This window comes from Rhinoderma darwinii, chromosome 4, assembly GCF_050947455.1.
Source record: "Rhinoderma darwinii isolate aRhiDar2 chromosome 4, aRhiDar2.hap1, whole genome shotgun sequence".
Taxonomy (NCBI): Eukaryota; Metazoa; Chordata; class Amphibia; order Anura; family Rhinodermatidae; genus Rhinoderma; species Rhinoderma darwinii.
The window spans coordinates 221,312,322-221,335,083 of record NC_134690.1 but is presented as its reverse complement, the minus strand read 5'-3'; the positions used below and the strand labels follow the sequence as shown (position 1 = coordinate 221,335,083).

General features: G+C 40.5%; 1 protein-coding gene across 4 annotated transcripts in view; it reads left to right on the top strand.

The window, feature by feature from the left end:
- ASCC3 (activating signal cointegrator 1 complex subunit 3) overlaps positions 1-22,762 on the top strand; it is a 630,293-nt gene that overhangs the window by 151,496 nt on the left and 456,035 nt on the right. For all 4 annotated transcript variants that reach the window (XM_075862208.1, XM_075862206.1, XM_075862205.1 and 1 more), the window contains 2 exons: positions 6,546-6,746; positions 9,461-9,601. In XM_075862208.1, the coding sequence (XP_075718323.1) occupies positions 6,546-6,746; positions 9,461-9,601 (342 nt within the window). The remainder of the gene's footprint in view (positions 1-6,545; positions 6,747-9,460; positions 9,602-22,762) is intronic.

Below are 22,762 nucleotides of genomic sequence, written 5' to 3'. Positions count from 1 at the left end.
AGGACTTGTTTTTTGCGGAATGAATTGTATTTTTCAATGGCACTATTTTGAGGTATATAGATTTTTTTTTATTAACTTACCTTTTTTGGGGGGCGGGGTATAAAAACAGCAATCTAGCCATTGTTCTATGCATTTTAAATTTGCGCTGTTCACCATGCGGCGTAAATATTATGCTACTTTTATTTTATGGGTTGGTACGACTACAATAATACAAAATATGTATAGTTTTTTTTATGTTTTACTACTAAAATAAAAAAACTAAAATCATTTTATTTTGCATCGCCGCTTTCCAAGAGCCATAACTTTTTTATTTTTCAGTCAATGTCACCATATGAGGGCTTGTTTTTTCCGGGACTTCATTGCTACCGTTTTTGGGTACATGGCACTTATTGTTTAACCTTTATTATTATTTTTTGTGGGGAGGAATGGAAAAAAAGAGCAATTTTGACCTTTTGTTTTTTGCGTATTTTTTTATACTGTTCACCTTGCGGTTTAAATAATATGCTAACTTTATTTTTTGAGTCATTACGATTGTAGCAATTTTTTACACTTAATAAATAAAACCACTTTTTATGAAAAAAAAATTTTTTTATTTTTTTTCTGTGTACCTTTTATTAACAATTTTTATTTCACATTAATTGTTTTTTCAGTCCCACTAGGGGACTTCGTTGTGCGATCTTTTGATCGCTTATATAATGCTTTGGTATACTTAGTATACCAAAGCATTATTGCTTGTCTGTATAAAAGTATTTGGCCATGCCTCCGGCAAAGCCTGATAGGCATATGGCCAGGTCAGGCCTTGGGGCCTTTGTTAGGCCCCCAGCTGCCTTGGCAACACATCAGCGGCCCGCCGATGGATGACAGAGGGAGCCCACTCCCTCTGTAAACTACTCAGATGCTAATGACTCCGACATCTGAGGGGTTAAACGGTTGTGATCTAAGTAAACTTTGATCACTACCGTTGGAGCAGGAGCCCGGCTGCCATCAGAATAAGGCCCCTTAATGAGCGCCGTCAAAAGGCGTATCGGTGGTCATTAAGAGGTTAAGAAGAACTATGAACGAAAAAATCATTAGAAAAATTAGTAGTGTATTAGGGGTAGGAAGAGCTGAGTTCGGATGAAATAGTGACCACACAGCTGAAAGGAGAGTAGTGTTTGGGGTATGTATCTCTGAATTGGGCTCTAATTTTGACATTTTCTAAGGAGCCATCCTGAAAGGATAAAAGTCAAAGCAACTTGAAAAAAAACATGCATCTTCTAAAGATCCAGCTACAAGTAATCCAGCCTCTAAATCACAGAAAAAAAACATACTTACTGATTCAATGGCAGGCTCAAACACCAGTTCCCAGCAGGATGCAGATAAGCCACAATGCTACATAGAGGGCAATTGCACAGGTGCAAAATACTAATGAGCAGCCATTGTCACATCCACCATTTATGAGGGGGGCTGCTTGGTATTATCATTGTACACAGATATGACTTCTAGAAGTGTGCCAGTCACACGGTTACATGTAGTGCACCATGCTGGCTTAAAGCCTATTAGTTAATCCTATACTATTAGATCAGGCGGACTGCCCAGCACTTTCTAAGTGTACCACACAAAGTACTGACACACTATTCTCCCCCATCATTACAAGGCCTGGCTGCGTCCTGCAAAAATAACGTACATGATAAACATGATATTTTGACCAAAATATGCAAGCTCGCCCCTCGCGTTAAGGCCTGCAAGTTTATCGGCTTCATTGGGAGGTGGACATTATATAATCTATTATATTTTTAAGGTAACATAATGGTTGAGAGCAAACACGTTGCCTAAGCATATTGTGTTTTCTTTTATAAAGGTAATGCCATTTAACAATATGTAACTATACTAGGAAACACTAGTGTAATTTACACAAAGTACATATAACACACACATTTTCGTACACCAATATTTTTTTACTATTTACAGCAAACTGTAGCGTTATTACATAATTACAGGTGCCATTTACCAGTCGAAGTTATTTTTCCTGTGGTGGAATTGCTAGAAGCATATAATATTTTAGATGTTGTAACGTCAAGCTCAAAATTATGGTTCTGTCACTTCAGCATAAAAGGACATTTAAGTTGCGTTCTCAGAAAATCATGGTTTATTATGTGTGCTTACAATTCTCTGAAGAGAGCGTAATATCACTGAAAGGCTTCATCTTGGTTAGGAAAAGTTTTAATCTCTGACCATTATGGTAGAATTGAGCTGACAATTCTGCAGCTGCATAGCTTTAGTATGCGCTAGTTCTGTCCGGTATCTCATTGTTACTGAAACCTTAGAAATTGTATCAGTAAACATTCTGGGATAGCTTTAAAATGGATTAAATAACTGCTATTTGGTTGTATTCTACTAATTATAACCTCAACAAAGCACATAAAATATATATTGAAGCAGCTGTATGTACCAACAATGATCAAATGTTAACGGTTGGCTTGGAAACCTTATCCTTTCATTTGCTTCTGTGCTCAGAGGTATTTGTAATCCTTAATAATAGCTAATTAAAACTGTAGTGGAAATTGTGCATTGACAACGAGCGACGCTCTTAATGGAGAGTTATATATTTAGTGTTTTTCTTTAACCAAAATTCTACAATTCCTTGGAATTTCCTTGGGTGGTTTTCTGGGTGGTATTTTAAATCTTTATTCGAATATATATGCGACAATGTACCCCTACCAGTACCATATAGGTCCCCTTAACTGTTGCAGAACTTCCTCTTGAAGAGGAAGTGGGTGCTTATTGTCAACCACTGATGCTTAAAAAACAGGAATTACCCTTTTTCAAAGCTAGGTTCTACAGAATCAAAGATGTGTTTTACAGTACCTCAACTCCCTTATACCAGTACCAGCTACAATGTTTCTTCCCCTTTTTAAATGGTAGACATCAAGCCCACTCAGTTTGTCACTGCCAACCACATTGTCCTCTGCATAATTCTCTCCACAAATGTCCTCATACAATGTCATCCACCATGCCTCTCGTACAGTTTTAGCCAGTGCCCACAAAAAGTGCTATTCACAGTCTCCACCTCAATGACTACTGTAATGCCGGCGGTGGGTGCCGCTCCTTCTGGTGCCGGTGTCCTGGTACTATTTTACTATTTTATTGTGTTGCTGCTGTACAGTACCTCTCGCCAAAAATTAGTGGTCTTGAATTTTTGTCTGCAGGAGACTGCAGTATTTTTTTTATTTCAAGTTGACCAGATTGTTCTCCAGACGCCTCAGTTACCAATGTGAGCCATAGTAGGTTTCACAAGATTGCTTTCTCAGACTCCTGGTTGTTCAGAGAGTCCTCCTTTTACCTCCCTTTGTTGTTTCTGGTAGGCGCACAGCGAGTAGACCCTCTCTCTCTTATTTCTATTATTTTGCGAAAACCCAGTGGCCACAATCCTGAAGATCCAATCCAAATGCCATAAAGGGCTATACTAGGGAAAATACTTGGAATTTTAGTTCAATAGTGATGTACGTGAAGGAACCAATAGCAGATTTATTCTACTCCTTGGGTTTAAATATAAATAAACCTAGTTGTTAGCCTGGGCCATAACTATATGAAAGGAAAGGTGTGATTGTGTACACACATAGATGCATAGCTATAAACTTTTTATACTAATCTCTTTAAATATTCTTTAAATATGATGGTATGTTCAGATTTGGACTCTTCAACATGACCATTGCTGCACTTATTGGTAATTATTGCATCAGCTTAGTAGTAGAAATTGTCTTTAGAAGTAATGTGTATACCTGAACTCTACTGACCTGCCTAATATAATTACATATACAACACAACATTAACAAGGTTACTAGATTTTGTTTTTATAACACCTATTAAGATAGTTGGGCTAATACATGCATATAGCAACTCAAATGAACTGTGTCATATACTAATATGAACACCTATATAAGAGATCACACATGAACCATTATTAGCGAAAAATAGACAATATTTTATTGAAAGACATAATCGTTAAAAATATAAGTAGATTGGCAGTAGCATTACCCATAGAAAAAGGATTCCCACTTATATGGAGAAAATTATGGCATCAAGGGCCCCACAATTTGTCTTGTTGACCGCTTATGATCCATAGTAAGAGATAGTTCAACATTTTCTTATATAGCAGAATTCTATGCCACATGGTAAATGATCGTTGGTAGTTAAGGAGTACTCTACCGAGTTCCCTGTATAGAAATACAGTTTTGTGACTTTTAAGTCTAAGTCTGTGTTCACACATAAGGCCCTTTTACAAGGGCCAATTATCGGACAAACAAGTATTCACAGAACGCTCATTCCCGGCAGATTATGTTGTTTATGCAGCTGAAAATATTATCGTTGTTAGCAGAACATCTCACTGTGTAAATGGGGAGATGTGCCGCTGACATTATAGAAATTTATGTGGACGAGCGATCGTAGTAACAAGTGCTCGTCCCCATACATAGCTCTTTGAGAAAGGAGCAAACGAGCGCTGATCAACGAGCTGTCTTGTTGATCGGCACTCGTTTACATGGCCCGTATCGGGCTGTTTAAGAGGACTCTTACTTCCTGCTTATGCTACATTAGGTTTCTTTTGCCCTTAACTGGCAGACTAATATACTCTGCTGTGCTAATCTTCTATGTAGAAAAAATGGAATAGAAATTTGTAGTAAATGAGCAGCCCAACAAACGCACATTTATAGTATGCAGGCCGAAAATGGCAAAATGAGTGCTCCTCGAGGAAGTTTAACATAGGTCTTCAACATAATCCTAGTAATTGTAAGAGTTGATCTATTGTTACATATTTCATTTCCTAAAATCCAACATTTTTCAATCAAGGAATTGATGGTAAGAACAGTAATATTCTCTGTTTTCTTCTACAAATTTTCACTATGAGTTTATTATGATTCTGTTGAGATGCTTCTCAGTGCTATGTATTGAATGACTTCATGTTAACAGCAGGAATTCCTTCGCCATTATGCAGGTACCCAGGAAAGTTAGGACTCTTAATATTGAATGGTCACTATTGACTGTTTTGAACTGAATTTCTTACTGTGAATTGGAATTTTCTGATTCTTCACCTTGTATCTTAAGGACGTGAGGTGAATAGGCGATTACGTGGCAACATTAAATTGTCCCTTATGAAATATATATTCCTGATTTTTATTCTTTAATTTTATTACCAATTATCCTGCGCTAGTGGTAAATTACATACATATTACACACATTGTATAATACTATATAATATACTATAATATAAATATTAATATCTCATTTTTATTCACTGTGCAGATAGTTTTTTGAGAATAAATTGCTAGGCTGTATTTTATTAATAATAATAATTAATAACAAAATGCTGATTATTACAGCTGCTGCCCCCTTTTGTCCCAGCCACCGTGCCCAAAAACGACTTTCGATAAGTGTCAGTCAGATCTGCTATACGTTTCAGCTATTACACGGACACATCTTTTTATTATTTTTCCTGCACCCACATATCATTCAGCACTTCACAGAGATTGTCATTGTTTGTATCATTCCCTGTCCCCAATGGGCTCAGGGTCTAATTTCCCTGTCTGAGAGAAACAAACTGGGGCCCCTTTTTATAAGAAGCCAATTCACCTATCTATTTTTTTGGCTGTATGGGAGGAAACTGGAGTACCTACAAGAAAGCCACACAAACTTAGGCAAAATATACAAACTACAGATGATGCCCATGGTTAGATTTGAACCCATGACCCCATTGCTACAAGGTAACAATGTTCGCCACATATGCTAGCAACCTTTTTTTTTATAAGGGCCAAGTGACTGCAGCAGAATTTTGCCAACTTCTTCCACACTCATCAGCAAATAAAAAAGTTTCTTAAAGTATTTCAAGATATTAATACAGCATCAATTATTAGCAGTAATACATCTTGTTCATAACACATGTTGGCAGTGTATTACTATTGCCGATTGAAGGCAGGTGCTTATATCATACTAATTATCAGATATAAATGGTATATCATAATGAGTATGAATACACTATGGTGCTAGTAATTATATTGATATGTGCCCCTATAGAACCATTCTAGGCTTAATAGTACTTATCCATTCCTATTTATTAGAATATTCTAGGATTGTTTTTCATTCATAATTACTTATGGTATTGGTCTATTTTATACTGGATAAGTCTCTCTTGTCTTTACTACCAGTTATTTGCAGTTGGCTTCTTGCTAGTTTAGTATGTAAGTGCAGTATTAGCACTGTTTCCTGTCTGTCCCCAGCGTGACAACCTGGATAGTCTTTCTTTTTACTGTAGACTTGCTAGCACACATACAACCAGCTTAGCATCTGATTATATTTTAATATAATTAGCATAACATTTTTTTCTATTGAGGCTTAATGTCACATTAAACTCTTTTAATTGGATTTGCAACATGGATTAGCTTCTCATCCTATTTTTCACACTTTCAGCAGCTCCATTTCTCAGACTTATACTGAATTGCAGTCTTGAATGTTACTTATAATGTGTGTAGAAGTAAAATTTCTCTGTAACTTCTGTATTTATCCCACATCAGATTGGACAGCTGGTCTTCAAGGGCATGAAACGACTGAACCGTATCCAGTCCATAGTTTTTGAAACCGCTTATAACACAAATGAAAACATGCTCATCTGTGCACCAACTGGAGCCGGCAAAACTAACATTGCCATGCTAACAGTCTTGCATGTAATTCACCAAAATATTCAGCAAGGTGTCATTCAAAAGGATGCTTTTAAGGTAAGCAATAGTTCTAGTATGGTCTTGAGTACCTGTTTTTAATGCTTGGACCAGTATATAAGAAAACATTAATTTGCAATGTATAAGTGTATCTTTGAATGACATGGCATGTCGCTAGGATCAACATTACGATCAATGGGAGTTTGACTTGTTGGACCCCCGTTGATCTGGAGGAGGAAGTGATGCAGGTCTCTTTGGCATTTCTCCTGCACAGCACTTTTCCTGGCCACCTGAATGAGGCTGTGTTGTAGGTCCCTGCACAGCGAGTGGCCGGAAGTGCTGATGTGCTGAATATATCGTGGAAGGAGCCGCAAAGCTTAACCAATTCTGTACCCTCTTCTTTCTAAAGAAATGTTGGGCCAGGCAGTCGGACCCCATTCAATCAGTAAGTGATGGCATATTCTAGCGATATGCCATTACGTACGTTACTGAGAAAATCCCTTTACTGGTCTCTCCACCCATATCTAAGTACAGTTTTACATGGTTAGATGGTTGAGTATTTTAACCCCTTAGCCCATCGTGACATAACTTCGTCATGATGGTTGAGGGAGAAGCATGGAGCGGGCTCATGGGCTGAGCCCGCTCCATAAGCTGCAGCTGTCAGCAGTTTATTACAGCTGACACCCTTATATAGTGGCCTGGATCGGAGATAACTTTGATTACATCTGTTTAACCACTTAGATGCTGGAATCAATAGTGATCGCAACATCCAAGTCATTAAAAAGATGGGGGGCAACACAATTAATGGAGGCCCCCAGGTTTGCCATGTTTCTCCTCCTACTATGCCCTGCCAGAGGCACTTGGTTTTGCAAAAGTGGTAAAACAGAAAAAAAATCCATATGAATTTGACATCGCCGTGATTGCATTGGCCCACAGAATAAATTTAACATTTCATTTTTAGAACGTGGCAAAAGCCGTTATAAAACAAATAAAACAAAACAAAATTTCCCTCACCATTCTATTCCACAAAATAATTTGTTACATTTTCTCAGTTAATTATATGGTAAATTAACTGGCACTAGAAAATGCAACGCTTCCAGAAAAAAGCCCTCATATGGCTTTGTTGAGGGAAAAATAAAGGTATGGCTCATAGAAGTCGGCGAGGGAAAAATAGAAAATAGGCTGATCACTTAGAGGACCTGTCACTAGGTTATATAGTTAAACTGGTTAACTGGCCTGAATAGCGCTGTCTCCCTGATTCCAGTGCTGTTTTCCTTTTTTTCCCTGGAACAGCCTGTTCCATGGATATGGCCCACTGTTGTGTTGGCTCCCTTTATGCTAATTTCCTTACTTAGCCAATGGGGTGGAGCTAGCTTCCCTGCCTCTCATGCTGATCTATCAACGCAAGGCAACTTAAGGGTAGTTGATTCCCTGTTGGCTACTAATTCAAATTAGCATAGAGGGAGCCAACACAACGGTGGGTTAGATCTCTGGAACAGGGGGGTCCAAGAAAAAAAAAAGACAGCGCTGAGAGAGAGTCAAACGTTCTTCCTGATCACTTACCCTTTTCTTGACTGCTTTACATCTTTTAAATGATAGTTTATCTTTATAAACCATTTAATTTTTATGGCCAAAATTCTGTGCTGATCGATTTCATACTATATCTTTAGAAGGTTCGAAGCTCCATTTTTCAGAGCTCCAAATTCCCTGCTTCCCTTTAAATAGCTAGTGTTAAATAATACAATTGTATGCCCCCACTAATGGTGGCCGCAGGCAGCAAGAATAATTTAATTATACTAGGCACCAAATAGAGAAATAGTTGACTTAAATTATTCTTTAAAGGCGTTATCCGGGTTGTGAATTTGTTTTGATATGGCCTCGAAATAAAGCAAATAAAAAAAGAAATACTTACATATCCTTGCCACCGGCAATCCAGCGCTGACGCTCCGATCTCACCCCAGGTGGTTGTTTACATTCTGCGTGCATGTAAACCACCACGAGGAGTGCCATCAAAGCGTCAGCACTGGATCGCCAGAAGCAAGGATAGGTAAGTATTGTTTTTTTTGATTGTTTATTTCATTTCCAGCCCATGCAAAAAAAAAATGCCACAACCGGGATAACCCCTCTATTAACTATTTATATATTGCTGCATGGAAAAACGACAGTGTTTTATATCATGTATGAGATAAAATCCTATATATTGTCTTGAAGGCATCACAAAACAATATAGCAGTTGTTATAACCCGTGGTTTGTAAATCCTCTCAGCACATCATCATAATGTATAACATGGGTAAGACTTAATTTGGCATCAAATGCATTCTACTCCAGTTGCTGTATTTTGGAAGTAGATATTCCATATATAGTAGTTTTGTTGTATCATAGTAGTAAATAAGAAACACGTTTTGTAAGGGTTTTAGTCATTCCTAATTCACACAAAGAATGCTGCTTAATTTAGTTCATTACTATTACAGCAATTTGTGTTTGTGTCCTGAAAATCTTATTACCCATGTGAAAAGCTATGAAAATGCATTTAGCTTTGATGCAGAACCAATTTTCAAAGTGATGAGGCTATATAAACAAAATCCATTGTCCTCTAAACAGCTGCACACTTATCCAGGGACGATAACGACTTTTCATATATCACTATTAAGATTTTTCACTGTAAGTGTCTTGAATCATATTTCACAATAAATTGTGATTTGTACTGGTTGCTTTGGGACAAATGACATTGTGAGTTTTGCTCATTTATCAACTCAGTGTCCTTTTTGTGCAGATTGTGTATGTAGCTCCTATGAAGGCACTGGCAGCTGAGATGACAAATTACTTCAGCAAGCGTCTAGAGCCACTGGGTATCACAGTAAAAGAGCTGACTGGTGATATGCAGTTGTCAAAGGGTGAAATCTTACGCACCCAGGTAAGTTCAACTAAGGTGAAATGTGTGACATTTGCTTTATGCTTTTTATGCCTTTACTTTACCCTGATTTATATTACTTATTGGAATTCTATTTGCAAAAGGATTAAGGTGGAGTTTGAAGGCTTAAATGAAAAGCCAGTCTGCTTGTTAAAATTACAGTGGTTGACAACCAGTAAAAAATTACTCCGTAAACAATAATAATTGGAAACTGTTAGGGTGTATTTACATAAGCAGGTTTTTTGTTTATTTTTTGCCATAATTATTGCAAAATTATGGCCAAAAATACTGCGGTTCCGCAAAATATGGGAGACAAATGAAAACCTGCTTGTGTAAATACGCCCTTATGACTTGAAGTACTCTTCCTTCCTGCACATTGTACTATAGGCAGTTTATATGGACTATACACTATATATTCCTGATTTGTATATTGTTGTGCTATTTTGCTAGAAGTTTAGACCAGAAAAAGAAACCAGTCACGCCCAGATAGTAGAAAAAATACAAAAAATCCTTTATTAAAGTCAATTAGGCACAAACATATAGACAAAACTATACAAGATAAAATCACATAAGCCCTCGTAAAAATATGGAATCAGAACATGAAAGCAGCGTAGCCCCCCAGATAGTAATCCGGTCAAAGGATCGCCCAGAATGCTAAAGTGCATAAATCATAAATTTTAAGCAGGTGCTAGGTATGGTACATTTGCACAGATTGATACATGGACATGGATAACTGGAAGTGCAATCACAAAAAGTATATAACGTATAAACGGCAGTATACCTACACCTACAGAGTACAGGAGTAGCCGGGAGATCAGGGCCGGGGGGTGGCGCTGCTGGACCCGACGCGCGTTTTGCTGATGCTTCGTCAGGGGTTCCATAAACCTAATGTTCTTCTCATGAATTAATATGTGATCTTTAACTGGGAGAATTGAAATTATTAAAATCTATATGGGTGAGTTTATAAGTAACGGCAGAGGTATGGCCGAAAACGACGCTGCCATTGAGTTCTACCACAAAACGACTAGCAGTGGCCACTAAGTGTGAACTCATCCTATAACCCAAGTACACTTTGAAGCGCGTGTCCTGTACAAGCTATGTTTTTTTTATTTAAATAGCAAAGGGACATTGCTTTTGCTTTAGCTTCTTTGAGAAAACTGCAGAGAAATGTTTAGGCTTTAGGTAACCCCCTTAGCTAAAATCCTTTCCAGGAGAAGTCTCGACATTTATAGAGCGGAACTCTTTGACCCCTTTTCTATGTCATGTTGTCTTATATATTATGTGCATCTACTGGTTTGAAAAGTTTCCTTTTTGTTTTGCTTTTTATTGAGCTGCACTTTTTTAACAAACATTTTTAGGTATAAGAATTTATTATTTCTGTTACTTATATAGCGCCAACATATTCCACAGCACTGTACAGAAGTTGTTTTTACTTTACCAATTGGGTCACACAATCTAAATTCCCTATTTGTAAGTTTTTTTTTGGGTTATTTTTTGGTTTGTGGGCGGAAGCCAGAGTACCCAGTGGAACCCCACGCAAACACGTGGAGATCATACAAACTCCTGGTTGATCTTGATCCCAGAACCCCAGCACTGTAAGGCAATAGTGCTAACTGTTTATTTATGAGTTGAAAGTGTTTTTACCTCATTTTTTTTCCTTTGTGCTAGGCAAATTAGCATGCACCACAGGTCATATATAAGGGAATATTCGTGCTTTTTTGGTACATGGTGTGCAGTAATAGAATGTGAACAGTCCGCAGGGGTGCTTCCAGACTTAGTGCTACTGGAGGTGAAAATAATGTCTAAACTGTTCTTGAAGGTGAAAAGGGAAATTGCTCCCTCCTTTCCCAATATAATGTGTGAAAAGGGATGGACTGTACATCTTCCAAAATCATGCCACACCTGCAGAAGGGTAGGGTGCTGCCTCAGGCAGGTTCTAGATGATGCATACCTGACATTGATTTTGATTCAAAATCTCTGTAATGACACTTAATGGACTGGTTATGTGGATCAACAAAGCTACCAATCTCCTTTTTTATTTGAAAGACTAAAGGCTGTTACACGGGCCAATGATCGGGCAAACGAGCGTTCATATGAATGCTTGTTCCCAATCATTGCCCTGTGTAAATTCGGCAACTATCAGCCGATAAACGAGCAAACGCTCTTTCATCGGCTGATTTCAGCGTTTATGCAGCAATAAAAAATCATCATTGTCGGCCACACATCTCCCTGTGTAAACAGAGAGATGTGCTGCTGACAAGATAGAAATGTATGGGGATGAACGATCGTAGTAATGAGCGTTCGTCCCCATACATAAGCAATCATTGCTCCTTGTGAAATGAGCAAACGCGCGCCGATCAACGAGCTGTCTTGTTGATCAGCGCTCGTTTTCACGGTCCATACCGGGCCGTGCAATAGGACTTTTAGATTGTATTTCCCTGACAAAAATTCTGTGCTTTGAGCAATATTCAGGTCATGGGAATACATTTGGGTAGTCATTGTATCTCCTTTTTTTTTTTTTGTATCTTTGTAAAAATACAGTTAGGAACTGTATAAACGAGGTAAGAAAAAAAATAAAAGCCATCTTTTTAAAGCTATTTATTAAAAAGATTTAGTTCATTCTACATGGCGAGTAAAACCAAATGCACACGCATTTCCGAGAGCTCAGAAATTGTCTGCTTAGCCTGCTGACATGTACGGATTTCTTGGAAAGAGCTGTTATATTGGCAGGATATCTATTTCCAAGAGCCAGATAAAATAAAACCTCTCTAGAAACCGCAATAACATTGATGACGAGATTCACCAAGTAACCAATGAGAGTCTTGTTTTTTTGTGAATGTTACAAAACACTTTGGGGGGAATTTATTAAGACTAGCGTTTTATATGCTAGCCTGAATATAAAGGAAGTTGGAGTAAAGTACACTTAATTTAGGCGCGTCTCTGTCAACCAGAATGTGAAAACTATGCCAGCCAATTTACGTCAGTTTGTATTTAATTTTTTTATACAGGTGTGAGCGATGCAACAACATGGTGAAGAGTCCAAACGCTTTTTATAATAGTCTGTGTTAAACTTTTTTTGTTGACAGGCTACAGAACACTAGTCGGTAGAAGAGGTTTGTCCATGTGAGCGGCAATAAGGACAAAATCTGCTGTACTCACGGTCCGTTGCCTAAGATCAGTACAGAACCCCCATTAGAATGCCTTGTTGCTTCTGTTGTATGAAAGTATATGATTAAAAAAAATGGTGCCACAGAATTAACATACCACCTCTGAAGAAACAAACAGTAACATATAGACTGGGGAACGCACTCTACACAAGGTCGATGTGTTTTAACAGAAACTTGTTTGGGAAATACTTCCACATTTTTTTTCTCTTAGGCCTCATGCACACGACCGTAGCCATGTGCACGGCCGTGATTTTCGGGTCGGCCGGCAGCGGACTGTCAGCCGCAAGCCGCCCGCAAATCGCGGGCAATGCACATGGCCGCGCCCATTATTTTCCATGAGCCCGGGCCGTGCACGGACAGTAAAAACTACGGTCGTGTACATGGCCCCATAGAAATGAATGGAGCCGCAATTCTCCCGTGGATTTTCGGGGGAATTGCGGCCGCAAAAGCACGTTCGTGTCCATGGGGCCTTAGTGTTAAACTAACAAAATAACACATTGGGCTAAAAAAAGGACATAATGCAGCCAGAAGAGCTCAGCCAAAGTTACATAGTTGATCAGGTGTAAAGGAGATATAGGTCCATCAAGTCCAACCTATAATCCTACTGTGTTAATCCAGAGGAAGGCAAAAAAACAAAACATGAGGATGATGCCAATTACCTAATTAGGGGAAAAATTCCTCCCTGACTCCAAGTATGGCAATCAGAATAAATCCCTGGATCAACGTCCCATCTCCAGAATCTAGTACTCATAGCTTGTAATATTATATTTTTTAAGAAAGGCAGCAACGCCCTTCTTGAACTTGTTCAAAGAATCAGCCATCACGACATCCTGTGGCAGAGAATTCCATAGTCTTACAGTAAAGAACCCTTGTCCTTTTAAGGCTGTGTTCACACTGAGTTTTTTGCAGGAGGAAAATTCCTCCTGCAATAACTGCTCCAGACGTTTTTTGCACAGTGGTTTGACAAAAACTCGTCAAAACACTCGTCGAGGCGTTTTTTTCCCGTTTCACACTGATTGAAATGGGGTTTTGGAGGCGGAAACCGCCTCAAGATAGGTCATGTCGCTTATTTTTACTGCGACGCAGTTTTTCCACTCGCAGTAAAAAAACTCGTCCGCCTCCCAATACAATCAATGGGAGGCATTTTCGGGCGTTTTTTTTTTTTTTTTTCATTATCAAAACATTTTTTATTAGAATATAAACCCAGCAGATAAAACATTACACAAAATTGCAAAAGTTGGTACATAGTGCAATACAAGAAAGTCAGATTGCAAAAAATTTTACAAAAACATATGAGTAATGGTAGGAGGTAGCCTCCCAATCATCAAAGTAATATGAACTAAATAATAAAATCTAATGGCAAGTAATAATACCATAACTATAGTAAAAGTAGTGCAATATTTAGGGAAACCAGTCTCAAAGACGATAAGTAATGACTCGTTTAAGTGCAAAGTCTAACACGAAGTTACATAAACACAAGACAACGAAGGGAAACACAGACAGACAAAAGCACACAGGATTTGGCGAAATGAGTGTTCAATAGAGGCCATCTAACCAAAGAGGCATATCAGGACCCCCCCGGAATTCGGACCAAACTGACCAAGTTCGAACAAAGACCGCGGATTTACCACGATCGGCAGACATTAACTCCTCCATCCTCATAATCCCATTAAGTTCCGTTACCCATTTCTTCAAGGAAGGCACGGTACTAGACCTCCAATGACGTGGAATGACAGTTCTAGCTGCAGTCCAAAAATGTCTAAAAATCCAATTTTTGAGGTGTGGGAGTCATCCAGGGACCATGGAAAGCAATCCAACAGAAGGTGAGGTAGGAACGTCAGTACAAAAAAGCTTGTTGCCAAGATTAAAAAATGTTTCCCAGAAGGGATAGAGCTTGGGGCAATCCCACCAAATGTGCAACATGGTTCCAGGAGCCTCCCCACACCTCCAACAGGCTGCAGACACATCAGGAAATATCCTATGCAAAAGGGAAGGACAACGGTACCATCTGGTGAGTATTTTATCGTTTTTCTCCTGAGCAAAACAGGAAGTCGGTAACTTATGGGCCAGAAAGAAAGAGTTGCCCCAATCTTCCTCAGAATGCCGAATCCCCATGTCTTCATCCCACGCTGAGGTGAATGTTAATTGAGAGGAGGAATAATCAGGTTGGAGGATCCCATGTAGATAGGACAGCACATGAGAAGGAGCAGAAGTCAAGGATAGATATTGTTCCAGAGGAGTCTTACCCTGCAGGAACACAAGACAATCACCCACGGAAGAGAGATAGGAACGCAGCTGAAAATAGGACCACCATATTGATCGTCTTCCCGGGCAGGCCTCAGAAACAGCAGTAAGCGACACAATTGCACCCTCCGGTGTAAGGGTCTGCGCCATATATCCGCCGTCCTGTCTCCCCCAACAGAGGAATGTGTCAAAGGACCCAGACGGTGAGCAATGTCCAGGGTACCAATGATCTGCTCCCATATAACAAGAAACTGGCGTGTGAGGAAAGGCAGAGAGGACGTTGGTCTCTGGAAACCAGACAACCAAGGTAAAGAGGACAATGCAAGAGAGGACATTTTATTCTCGATTCACACCCATTTCTTGCCCGCGGCCGCACGATACCAGTCCACCAACCTCATGAGAATCACAGCATGATAGTAACGCTTAAAGTCCGGTAAGCCCGCACCTCCCTCCACCTTGGGCCTACTGAGAGTAGAAAATCTATGCCGAGGTCGAGAAGAGCCCCATACAAATTTGGTTATGGCCCTATGTAAGGCCTTAAAGAAGGACGCAGGAACCACAATGGGGACAGTTTGAAATATGTACAAAAATTTAGGTAAAATATCCATTTTGACCGCGTTGATGCGTCCGAACCATGACATGCACCGACCCCAAATGCCTCCAACTCTCGCAAGGTACGCTGTAAAAGAGGTGTGTAGTTCAGGGTAAACAAGTCAGACAAATGTGTGGGGATATGTATCCCTAAATATTTTAAAGATGCAGTTTGCCACTTAAAAGGGAAAACCTGAGAAAGATGGGCAGCTAGAGGGGCGTTCAGAGATACATTCAGCGCCTCCGACTTAGAATAATTGACCTTGAAGTTACTCAAGTGACCAAATCGCTCAAATTCCCCCGTCAAAGATGGCAAAGAAATCATTGGAGTCGTGAGGTACACTAGAAGATCATCAGCATACAGTGCTAACTTATGATGTTGAGCCCCTACGCAAACACCTTGAATGTTAGGGTTATTCCGCAGTTCCACGGCCAGATGTTCCATGACTAATACGTATAACAGAGGTGAAAGTGGACACCCCTGTCTTGTTCCATTTGTAATAGGCAAAGAATCAGACAAGAGACCATTAACTTGTACCCGAGCTGTAGGCCTGTGATATAGTGCCATAATCCTAGCCACCATGGTAGAGCCAAGGCCGACCTGATTCAGGACACTTCGGAGAAACACCCAGTGCACCCTATCGAAAGCCTTTTCGGCATCGACAGAAAGTAGACACATCTGTATCTTTCGTGACTGACAATAAGATGTTAAAAGCAGGGTCCTGTTAGTGTTGTCCCGGGCTTCTCTACCACGCACAAACCCTACCTGATCATCTGTGACCAAGCCCGGTAATAACGGGGAAAGTCTGGCTGCGATCAATTTCGCAAAGATTTTTACATCTACATTAATCAATGAGATGGGCCGAAAATTTGCACACGTCGTGGGGTCTTTACCCGGTTTCGGTAGGAGAGTAATATGGGCCTCGAGAGACTGAGGCGCAAAGGGACAAGAGGAAGACACAGAGTTAAAGACTTTCGGCAAAAAGGGAACGCCTTATAAAATCTATAGTTGAACCCATCAGGCCCTGGACTTTTGCCCAAAGGAGAATCTCCAATCGCCTGTAAGACTTCAGATTCCAAAAATTCTTCCTCAAGTCCCAAGGCGACCCCAGCCTCCGAAGACGGCAAGGCCATGTCTTGCACATACTGATCAATTTTCTTTCGTAACGCATCAGCCTGCATGTCCTGGAAATGGCCTTTGAGATTATACAAAGTGGAGTAATATTGCCTAAAACATTCAGTGATACCGACGGGGTCATGAATCTCGCCGCCAGTGGGAGACACAATTTTAGGAATATATGATGCTTGCGTACGGGGATGTAAAATCCGGGCTAAAGACCGACCACATTTATCCGCAAATTCATAGGAGTGTTTACGCATCTGATCCCGAAATCTCGCATACAACTGGTCTAGCAAAGAACGCAGAGATTCTCGCGTCGTAGTGACTTCAGAAAAAACCTGTGAGGAGGAAGGAGCACGCTGATGACTGGACTCCAAATCTCGTATCCGTTCCAAGAGCCGCGCAATAGCTACCCCTTTTTACCTTTTCAAACGAGCCCCGTTCTGAATCGGGACACCCCTAACCACGCACTTCAATGCCTCCCACTGTAAAGGTAGCGGAGTAGAGTCATGAGCGTGTACAGCAAAAAAAGAGCCAAGCGTATCTTTAAGGGCGGACATACACACCGTATGACGAAAGAGATTATCATTAAGCTTCCAGGACTGGAACGTGGGCGTCGAGTCGGGGAAGGTAAGGGACAAAAAGACCGGTGCATGGTCCGACCAAAAGATGGGGCCACTTCAGAAGTAGGGCGCCAAGTAAGCAAGTGATGGCTAACGAGAAAGGCATCTAAACGACTTTACATATTGTGCAGTGGAGAGAAATAAGTATATTCTCGTACCTGGGGATGGAGAACCCTCCACACGTCAATCAATTGCATAGAGTGCATTGTAGTCTACAAGGCTGCCAATTGTGTCTTAGGAACAGCAGACCTGCCCGAGGAGGTATCAAGCCTGGAGTCAAAAGTTAAATTAAAGTCACCTCCCACAATTAAAACACCTTCCGAAAACTCCTCTATTAGGAAGATAAAAGTTAGCAAATGTGAAAATCTTATTCTTAATAGACAACTTAAGAAAGACAAACCGTCCACCCGGGTCGATCAGAACATCAATGGTCTTATGAGCAAGTGATTTATGGACACAAATACTAGCCCCTTTGGATTTAGCACTATGAAACCAAACCGGATAATACCGGTTAGTAAACTGAGGGGTATGGCCCACCTCAAAATGGGTTTCCTGTAGGGACAAGATCTGCACCCGCTCTTTGTGCATGTGATATAGCACCTGTGAACGTTTTTCAGGGACATTAAACCCTCTAACATTAAGGGTACAGACTTTCAACTGTGCCATATCGCCGTAGTCCGAATAAGCAAGCCAATACTGTGTACTATCGTACCAAGGACAAAGACGAGACAAACCAGGAAGGTATAACACGACAACAAAGACAAACAGAACGGGTGAAATGATCACCCACTCCCCGAACTAATCAAGGAGAAACAATCCAAATACAGTAAACACCGGATACAACGAGTGAATCCCTAAGAGGAGAAGTGTCAGGACAAGGTTTAGCCAGCGCCCTGCACCCCCCAACCCAGCAGTAATATAAAACATAGCTGAAGTGATAAGAAAGAAATGATGAAGGAATAAAAAAGGGGAAAGGACGAAAAGCCAGGTGACAAAATATTAGGGCCAAAGACCAAGGACAGAGAGCATATAGCCTAAGGCACATGACATAGTCAGAAACAGTCAGAGAACCCCAATAAAGAACCACCCACCATACAGGTATCGACAACATACATGTACATTTAGGCATTCAAAATATGAAGTAAACATTCATATGGGATTAACGTCGATAATCCAGCAGGAGCTGTAAATTAGCAAGAAATGGCAAAGAACATAAAGTCCACCTAAGAGAAAAAGAAAATTAAGCAGGCAACAGGTGTATCAGAGGAACATGTGAGCAACAAACAACCGCCTCGCAGGGCATAGGCCGAATTGAAGAACCAATAGCAGATTTTGCAATATATCGCAGGAAGGACTCATAATGGAGCAGCATCCCGACCACCATTAGGCCTCGCAGTGGAGCGGCTACGTCATAAGGCCATTCAGGGATAGAGACTCTCGGCAAATGAAGAGCAGCACAAAAATCCGGAATATCCCCATTATCTCGAACAATCAGCAATCCGCCATCTTTCCGGACCTGTAACTGAAAGGGGCAGCACTCTTCGCTTGTCTAACGTCATCCTAGACAAATCAGACATGAATTGGATCTTGACACCATTCAATAAAACGTCGACTTTATCACGGGCCTTCCTCATAATCCGTTCTTTGAGGGTGAAGAAGTGAACTCTGCATAAGACATCTCTAGGTCTGTTGGGATCCGGAGTACGAGGACCGAGAGTTCTGTGAGCTCTATCCAACTCCAGAGGATCATCAGCGGGGCGCCCAAGTAAGGAGTTAAACATATGGGTATAAGTTGCCCAGGGGAGATATCCTCAGGAATACCCCGGAGACGAATATTGTTACGACGTTTCCGGTTTTCATGGTCTTCCAACAGATTAAAAAGCATTTGAATCTGGTGGGAGTGTTGCTCCAAACGATCAGCGTGTGAGGCCTGTTGCACCGAAACAGAGGAGATATCGCCTTCCATACGCTGTACTTGATCAGACAAGTGAGAAAAATTATTAGTGAGCGATTGAATCTCAGATTTATAAGTAGTCTCCATGCGATTACTATAACGCTCCATGTCCTGCTTAGTAGGTGGAGCAGACAGCTGTAGCCGCAATCCCTGTAAATCATCCCCTGGGGCGGTGAGACGAGTGGCCTGCAGTATCGCTAAAGGAGATGGATGGCAATGATGAGGGCCCCGACATAGAAGAGGAGAAAGTAGGTGAGACCCGGCCGCCATGGCAGGCACCACGTGGCGAGCGCTCCAGAGCGGGAAACACCACGACAGTCCCCAGAGAACATTGCTTATCCCCAGCCAGCATGGATGGAAACTGTTTCACAGGACCACAGGGAGAGGAGAGGGTACGATCGATACCTGGAGCAGCAGCGGTGGCCGCAGATGAAAGCCCCTGCACAAGCGGAGTCCCCACACCATCATGTCTCCCCTCCGGCGGCGCCAATTTGGAAGAAGCTCCAGCAGCCTTGTCCGTGAGGAAACGCTGAATTGAGCCGGTCGACGACATCTGTCTCGTCTGATATGGGGTCCCAGAGGTTGCCTTTGATTTCCTCACCATCAGGTATGTGTACCTCAGCTTCTAACAGTGCTTATGATCGGGTTAGGGAAGTGCTGGGACGGAGCTCTCAAGCAGCACGTCTGGTCAGTGCCATGTCCAAGCCATGCCCCCCTTCGTGCAGTTTTTGACCAGTTTTGCCGAGCAGTTTCCGCGCCAAAAAACTTGTCAAAAAAACTCTGTGTGAACAGGGCCTTACAGGCCTAGGTGTAAAAAGATCCTTAGAAAGAGCTCTGTACTGTCCAATTATATATTTGTACACTGTAATTAGATCGCCCCTAAGCTGTCTTTTTTCTAAACTGAATAGCCCCACGTTTGATAACCTTTCTTGAAAATGCAATCCACCCATTCCCTTGGTTGCCCTTTTTACCCGTTCTAGTTCAGTCGTGTCCTTCTTATACACAAGTGCCCAAAATTGTAAACAATATTCCATGTGTGGTTTGACTAGTCATTTGTATATAGTAAAAACTGCATTCTTGTCATGAGCATCTATGCCTCTTTTGATGCATCCCATGATTTTATTTGCCTTGGCAGCAGCTGCCTGGCACTGGTTGCTAAAGTTAAATGTACTGTCCACCAATATCTCCAAATCTGTTTCGGTAGCAAATTTACCCAATGTTTTAACATATAATGCATAACTGTAAAATTAGCTTTTTTCGGCCCAAGTGCATAACCTTACATTTATCCACGTTAATCTTCTTTTGCCATTTCTCTGCCCAAATCCCTCTGTAGTCTTATATTATCCTTCTCTGTGATTACTTTACATTGCTTAGTATCATCTGCATATACAAAAATTATACTTTGTAAACTCTCTACAAGGTCATTAACAAAACCTATTAAAAAGAAGGGGGCCCAGTGCTGACCCCTGTGGAACCCCACTGGTAACTGTGACCCACTCTGAGGATGTACCATTAATAACCTCTGTTTTTTATGACTGAGCCAGTTGTTAACCCAATTACACATATTGTCCCCCAGTCTCAACATTTTCATTTTATATACCAACCTTTTATGCTGCACAGTATCAAACACCTTTAAAAAGTCTAGATACACCACATCAGCGGCCTTACCTAAGTTCAGTCTAGAACTTACCCCACATAGAAGCTAATCTGATTGCTTTGGCAGGACCGATCCCTCACAAACCCATTTTGATGCTGCGTTAACAGTTTATTTGCATTTGAATACTTGAGAATAGCATCTTAGAAAACCCACAAATATTTTACCCACAACGGAGGTTAAACTTACAGACCTATAGTTTCCGGTCTAACTTTTTGCCCCCTTTTGAATATTGGCAACACATTTGCTATGCACCAGTCCTGTGGAACAGGGGGTGTATGCCATCCAGACCCGGGGATTTGTCTATTTTAGTGAGAAAAAAGCGTTTAATAGATTGGACTTTTTCTCCTCCTCCTCCACCATTATACCGAGATTATTTTTGAGAGGGCCAACACTTTCAGTTTTCAGTTTCTTATTATTTATTTATTTCAAAAATATTTTTGGGTTAATTCTACTTTCTTTGGCAATGAGTGTCTTTGTTTCAATCGTTGCTGCCTTTATTTTGTCATTTACACAACTTATATTATTCTGTATAATTATTTAATACCTCATCACTACAATCCTGCTTTAGTAGTTTGAATGCTTTTTTTTTTTTTTTTTAAATATAATTTAAGGCCCCCCTTACTGTTTTATTTAACCACATCGGTTTCATCCTGTTTCTAGCTTGTTTTTTCCCATAAGGTAATTATTTGTCACCGGACCTGTTAACCCCTTCCCACAAATGAACATGACTGTACTTAAATATTAAGGATAACTTACCGCAAATGGGCGTACAGTCACGGTCTGAAGATGAAGCAGGCAAAGCCATCTGCAGCAGTCTCTGTACCCTATCGGCCTCTGCGGGGTGCCGATGGGGTGAGCGATCGTGGGGTGCCGATGGTTGCTATGGCAAGCAGGAAGCCTAGCAATGGCTTCCTTGTCGGCCATGTATAGAAGCCTATTAGGTCCTGCCCAAGGCCTCACCTTATGAGCTAAATATCAGTGGAAGAATGACAGTTACAATACACTGTGTAATGTACAGGGGATCAGAAGATCAGGCATTCAAGTACCCTAGTAAGTGTAAAAAAAAATGTTTTAGAAAAATAAATAAAAGTTTTAAGTAATGAAAACAGTAATCGCCCTGTTTTCCTGAACAAGTCCTTTATAATTGGGAAAAAAGAAAAAAAAAGTAAACATAATAGGTATCGCCGCGTTCAGAACGGCCTGAAATCTAAAGATATCATGTTATTTTTCTAGCACGGTGAACACCGTAAAAAAAATAAAAATGACAGAATTTCTTTTGATCAAAAGGTCAAGAGTACCCCAAAATTGTACCAATAAAAACTACAGTTCATCACGCAAAAAACAAGCCCTCCCACAGCTCTATCAACTGAAAAATAAAAAAGTTATTGCTCTCAGAAAATGGCGACAATAAAACATGATTTTTTTATTTTTTAGAAAATAATATTTTTATTGTGGGAAAGTAGTAAAACTTTAAAAAAATTGTCAATTTGGTTTCGCTGTAATCGTATCGACCCACAGAATAAAGTTGTTTATACTGCACTTTACCGTGCAGTATAAACAACTTTATTCTGTGGGTATAACAGAAAAACGGAATGGAACCAATAAAAATTACAGCTTGTTCCACAAAAACCAAGCCCTGACACAGCTCTGTCAATGGAAACATAAAACGTACTGACTTATGGAACGCAATGATACAAAGTGATGGCCCAGACTAGTGTATAGGTTCAGTGGTTTTTCACTAAAAACCCCACATCATTTGCTAGAACCCACAGGTGGACCCCATAGATGCAGCGGAGATGAAGACACTT